Here is a 6307-nt window from a genome sequence, read left to right as displayed (position 1 = left end):
CATTTATATAGATATTGTTTATTGGTTCAGTGGTGAGGATTTTTGTTTTCTTTACATTGAGGTGCAACCAATACCAAAGGCTGTGGTCTTTACCATACAATATTTGTCCTTTTGTGATTGATTAATTTAACTCAGCATAATGTCTTCCAGGTCCATCCATGTTGTGAGGTGTTTTGCAGATTCATCATTATTCTTCAACATTACGTAGTATTCCATTGTGTGTATGCACCAAAGCTTGTTTGCCCGTTTTTCGGTTGATGGGCATTTCAGTGTTTAGATTTTTTATAGATAACTTTTTCCTTGATTAGATACCATTTGTTCTTTACCACTGAAATTTAAGAATTTTTCCCAATTGTCTTGCAATTGGTTTCTGTTTACTTTTCTAAATCTCAATTAGCCCACTTCCTTTCCATGTCCAACTCAGATCTCTTCAGTTATACTAATTTATACTATATATTGTGTTGGTAAGTGCTGTCAAGTTGGTGGTAACTCATAGCGGCCTATGTTCAGCAGAAAGAAACAGTGCCGGTCCTGTGCTGGCCTCACAGTTGGTGCCATGTTTAATCCCATTGTTGCCGCTACTGTGTCAGTCTCTCAAGAGTCTTCTGCTGTTCACTGACCCTTACCAAGCACGATGTCTTTCTTCAGGGACTATTCCCTCCCGACAACATGTCCATACTATGAGATGAAGTCTGCCCATCCTCACTTCAGAGGAGCATCCTGGCTGTACTTCTTCTGAGACAGATTTGTTTGTCCTTCTGGCAGTCCGTGGTACTTTTCAGTATTATCCACTAACACCATAATTCAAAGAAATCAGTTCTTCTTTGGTCTTCCTTGTTTATTGTACAGCTTTCACATGCATCTCAGATGAGTGACACTTTGAAGAGGTCTTTTTAGCAGATTTGCCCAATGAAATATGTCATTTGATTTCGTTTATAAGTTTTTATTGTGAATTAAGTGAAGGTCTACAGAGCAGATCATCAGTTTCACTTTCAACAAATCATGTAGTTTGCTTCATTATATTGTTGCACTCCCCACCATGCACCAACAGTTAACAGCATTTACCTCTATTCACTTTAACCACTGCATTCCTCCCTGTGTCTCCCACTATTTTAATCTTTCCTCTGCTAACCTCTCTCTTGATGTATATTGTCTACCCTGTCAACTATGTTAACATGTGTCTACCTTCTAACCCATGAATCATTTTCCCTCCTCCCAATAACCATCATAGTTTGTTTCTTTTATCAAGAAAACCTTTTTTTTTTTTTAACTTTTTATAACATTGGTCTCATACAATGTTTATCCGTTTGTGATTGACTGGTTTCACTCAGCATAATGTCCTCCAGGTTCAACCATGTTGTGAGGTGTTTCGTAGATTCATCATTATTCTTCAGCATTTTGTAGTGTTCCATTGTGTGCGTGTACCAAAGTTCGTTCAGCCATTCTTCTGTTGATGGGCATTTAGGCTGTCTCCATCTTTTTGATATGTCTCTTGTAGACAGCATATTGAAGGATCTAGTTTTCTTACCCTTTCTGCTCTTGCCTGGTACATTTAATTTATTTACATTCAGTGTAATTATCAGTAGGTATGAATTGACTTTTGTTATTTTTCTGTGTGTTTTCCAAGCAACCTTTCTTAACTGGGGTCCTACTAGAGAGAGCTAAGCCCTAAAGCCCTAAGATTAGTGAATTAACTTCTATATATCTAGAATGTTGCTTGTGATGTACCGTCCTTAGAAGTCATGACAAAATCGTCTCTGCAGTCCTTTTCTGTGATTCATCTGAGGAACTCATGTTGAAAATAGCTGCTCACTAAGCAGGGACAGGATTATGCGTAAAACTATTCACAAAGGCTGTCTCAGATTGAAATTGAAAGGGTCTTGTGGACTACCAAGAATTGGCAATATTTATTGTAGTCCTACATTGATGTTCAGAATGCAAAAGTCGTTTGAACTGCAAGGTCGGTGGTTCAAGCTCACCAGCCACTCCTTGGAAACCCTATACAGGGTCACTATGGGTTGGAGTCGACTCGACGGCACTTAACAGCAACATCGATGTTACTCTTAGTGAAACCAATTTTTTCTATGAAGAATCAGCAAAATACGGCAATATTAGCTCTCTGCTCATATATTGCTTATACTGTTTTGTTTTCTAAAAGTATGTACTTCCCCTTGGACTTGACTTTCAAATTAAGAATAGGGGAGGCATGTTGTATTGCCTTTCAAGTTAAAATCTACATGAAAGAGAGGTCTAAAGGAGTTACTTGAGATGGAGTGTTAATAAGAGGACTCAACTTAACATCTTGTCAGAATGAGGCTTCATAGTTGCTACCATTCTTCTGTTCACCTAGTCATCCTTTCCTTAAACTCAGCTAATACCTAGCACCAGAGTGTTCAGTGGTGAACCAAATACTCCAGCCTCACCCCCTTACAGATGACATTGCTAAACACAATTTTTTTATTCTCTCCAAAAAGATGTAATGCTTAGTTTAAAAATCCCATAGTAAATTAAAATGAAGGAAAAAGAGCCCAGTTTGTGAACTAATCTTGAACCTGTCTTTCTCCTGCAGGTACAGGTGTCCAGTGAGACACGGGACAAGTCGTACTTACTGCCACCACAGCCTACCCAACAGTTCCTCATCTCCCCGCCAGCCTCCCCACCCGTGGGGTGGAAGCAGAGTGAAGACGCAATGCCTGTGATCAATTATGACTTACTTTGTGCCGTTTCCAAATTGGGACCAGGTAACAGACCTAGATGTTTCCTGTTCTTTCCCTGAGAAACTTCTGTGGTGAAGACCATATTGAGCAACTTGTGTTCTAGCCAAGTCGTGTCCACGTGATTAGAGTGATGGGAGAAGTCACACAGGCCTAGGCTCACATTCTGTCTGTGGCATCCGTTATTTGTGATCTTGAGTAAGTTACTTAGGCTCAATTTTCTGAGCCTCGGTTTTCTCATCTGTAAAATCAGGGTAATCGTAATGCCTGCTTTCCAGAGTGGTTATATGTATTATACACAGAATGCTCAAGACATGCAGCAGAAGTTTTGATTGTAGCAAATGTTACTAGTACATAAGTGATTATTGGATGGCTTCTCTTCCACATCATTCAGATATCAGACAGACAACTTTCTACATTGAATAGTATTTCAAGGACTTGGTAGTGATGTCATCTCTTACAAATTTGTCTCCTATTTCTTTTCCATTTCTTCTTTTCTCACTCTTCAATTTCTCTAACTCTCTCACCTCTTTAAAACAAAATAAGAAATCAGTGCCATGTTGCTTGGGTGTAGGTCATCCCAGACAGCTGTATGTCTTTACATGGGTTACAGCTGGTGTGGTTCATGTCACAGCAGTTAGTGTTGCATATTGGATATTTGCAGTCCTGTAATAGAGACTGCAATGCTGCCTGAAACATTCTACTTGTCTCCCAGAGGAAAACTAAAACCATCATGAAGTCAAGAAAACTCACTACATTGCTTGTAGAACAGTAATTAACATGTTCATTCTAACTCTCAAGACCTCAGTACTCCTTACTAGCTCCTTTCTTGAGATTACAAAATTTTATAAAAACCTTCAAGTGTCAAATATCTAACCCAAAACAAGGTAAGATATTCTGACATAAGGGCTTAAAGATTTTTTTTAAATCATGAGCAGTTAAAGTGTAAATGGAATAAGAGACGAAGCACCACTCGTTGCTGCTGGCTTTGCTGTGTATCTTACTTTGTTTGCCTCTGCAGGCGAGAAATACGAACTTCATGCAGGAACCGAGTCGACACCAAGTGTGGTAGTTCATGTCTGTGAAAGTGAAACTGAAGAGGAAGAAGAAACTAAAAATCCCAAACAGAAAATCACCCAGACAAGGCGTCCTGACCCTCCAACCACAGCACTGAATGAACCCCCAAACCTTTGATTTTGCACTGTGAGGCCTTTGGTGGTGGTGGGAGGCGGCTGCCATGGGCTTCAGCAGTGGAGACCTGTGCCCCGACCACGGACATGTTGCTGCTAGGTGTGGAAGAGAATCGGAGTGAAGGAGCGTGGTGGGTAGGCCTTTTTCACCAAGTCTGTGTTGCCCACGGGCTGGCACACAGCAGCAGCCCATTTTACCTGTTCCACATGTCAACTGAAGTTCTGAATGGCACTTTATATGTAAGGATTAGCCCCCAAGATGTGGTAACTCTTGACCATTTTTTAAATAATAGCAAATTAGGAAAATGGTGTCTCCTCAACCCCCAAGCAGTGTTAGTTTGTCTGATCCCATATAGCATGGGGTACCAAAAACTGGAACTATAGTCATCCAGTGTGGTACCATTTTTATGAATTTAAAAATAGCCTCACAATTTTAATAATCTAGTGTGGGTATTTTTGTACTGGTATAATAGCTTCTAGCTAATATATTGATCCAAGGTTAATTGTTACTCAGTATACATGAAGTTTTTTGCACGAAAAAAAAAAAAGTGAAATATGGAATAATTTTTCTCAAGTATTTTTCCCTTAGGAGCCCTGGTGGCAAAGTGGTTAAGTGCTCGACTACTAACTGAAAGGTGGGCAGTTTGAACCCACCAGCCACTCTGCAGGAGAAAAACGGGGCAGTCTGCTTCCATAAAGATTTACAGCTTTGGAAACCAACAGTGGGTTTAGTTTTTTGGGTATTTTTTTCTTTAACTTTGTGAAAATTTTGCCAAATTCACTTTGTCAGCATCAACTGACATGTTGTTCTCTTCCTTGGAAGTCATTCCCTTCCAGAGACAGGCTGCTGGGAAAGACAGGCTTCTTTGAAAGCAGGGTTTATACATGCACTGTCATTTGTGACCATGTTCCAGTTAGTAAACAACAGCTTTTGGCCACCAGTTTTGCATTAACCGCTAGATGCTGAGTGTTTCTTTGATGTGCATACATTTGCATATGTCACTCAGAGACCAGATTTTAAAGGTTTATGATAAGAGTTTCCAGAGACCATTTTCAGCTTGCTTTGCAAGAGAAGTTAGTTACACATGTTCTGTGAGTTACGGTCTTTGTGGTGACATTTTCTACCTGCACAGTCAGCATTTTTCACTAGAACAGAGTCGTGTCTCACCTGTTTTAGATTGTATTCTTGAGCATCCTAAAGTAGAAGCAGCAGCTTTTTAACTCTCTGTGGTCTGTTCAGACTTAGAAATCCCTTTTATAGAAAAGCCTTGTAACTTAGAATGCTTTGCTTCTGGTCCAGTGAGTCGCTGATGTTCTCCTCACTGTGCTGGGGTTTTTTGGCAAGCGTCCGGAGCTCCCTGGCCTGTGGGGGGAAGACGTATACTGTGAGTTTGGACTAATAAACCATAGTGGCTGCCATTGCAAAGAAAGAAAGATTGCAGAAACCCAGGCTGTGGTGTCTTTGTTTTCAGTGACTTGTTACTGTGGTTTAGCTCTTCTTAGTAAGGGAGAATTTCTTTCTGTGGGCTTCAAGTGTTTTGCAGAAATCTTTAAGTTTTCTATATTTCACTTCTCTTAAATACTCTGTATATATCCACTACTGCGAATGCCAATGCCGATTCAGTGGATCTGTACCATTCCATAAGCAGTTCATTGAATTCAGATCATCCCTTGGCAGTTTGACAGCCACTTAGTACATTTCTTTTGTAGGTCTAAACTCAGCATTGTGCTAGTATTTGATGTGACCCAGTTGTACTATTTTATCATTGGACAATAGAGCCTATATATTAGGAAGTGTATGCATTTTCAACAGTTGGGAATTCTTTTCACTGTATATTAGGGAGTGTTGATTCGCTCTGATTTTCTAAGTGATCAAAGCCTGTGATGCCTCACCTGGTTTGGCTTTTATTCTCTACCTGCCAATTGAGGAATACTCTAGCCCTAAAATAGAAAGCTGTTTTTAAAAATTAAGCACTGCAAATTACCTGGTTTTTTAAAACATACATATATTCTTTGTTTTTAAGAGTATGGAATAAATTAAAGAAAATTTTCCATCAAAAATTTTTACAAATCTATATTGAGTCATTTAATATTTTCATTCCAATATAATTTTTCTATATGGTAAACTCTAAAAGAAAAACTAGTATATACCGTCTACTTTTTACATTGTAAAATCAACCAAGACCTGATCTCTGTCCTTTCTTGGCTGGTCTGTGCCCAGTTCATGTGACCGTACACTGCAGGAGATGGGCTCTCAGACACCACTGGGGTTTTTTTTTCAGGTCTGTTTAGTCAATTTGTCCACTTTTTTCCTTCTTTGAAATTGAGTTATTACTTGGATTTAACACTGCATAATATATTAAGTACATGTTCTTTAGAAATTATAGCCCCTTTTGGAGAAGT

General features: G+C 39.3%; 1 protein-coding gene across 1 annotated transcript in view; it reads left to right on the top strand.

Annotated features, from left to right (window-relative positions):
* RCAN3 (RCAN family member 3) overlaps positions 1–4000 on the top strand; it is a 33154-nt gene extending 29154 nt beyond the window's left edge. Inside the window, 3 exon segments of the mRNA XM_006862291.1 lie at positions 2570–2741; positions 3736–3893; positions 3895–4000. Of these exon segments, the coding sequence (XP_006862353.1) occupies positions 2570–2741; positions 3736–3893; positions 3895–3921 (357 nt within the window). The 3' untranslated portion in view covers positions 3922–4000.
* Positions 4001–6307: the final 2307 nt, after the last annotated feature.

This window comes from Chrysochloris asiatica, unplaced genomic scaffold (genome assembly GCF_000296735.1).
Source record: "Chrysochloris asiatica unplaced genomic scaffold, ChrAsi1.0 scaffold00047, whole genome shotgun sequence".
In the NCBI taxonomy this organism is placed as follows: domain Eukaryota; kingdom Metazoa; phylum Chordata; class Mammalia; order Afrosoricida; family Chrysochloridae; genus Chrysochloris; species Chrysochloris asiatica.
This window is presented reverse-complemented; position numbering and strand designations above follow the sequence as displayed.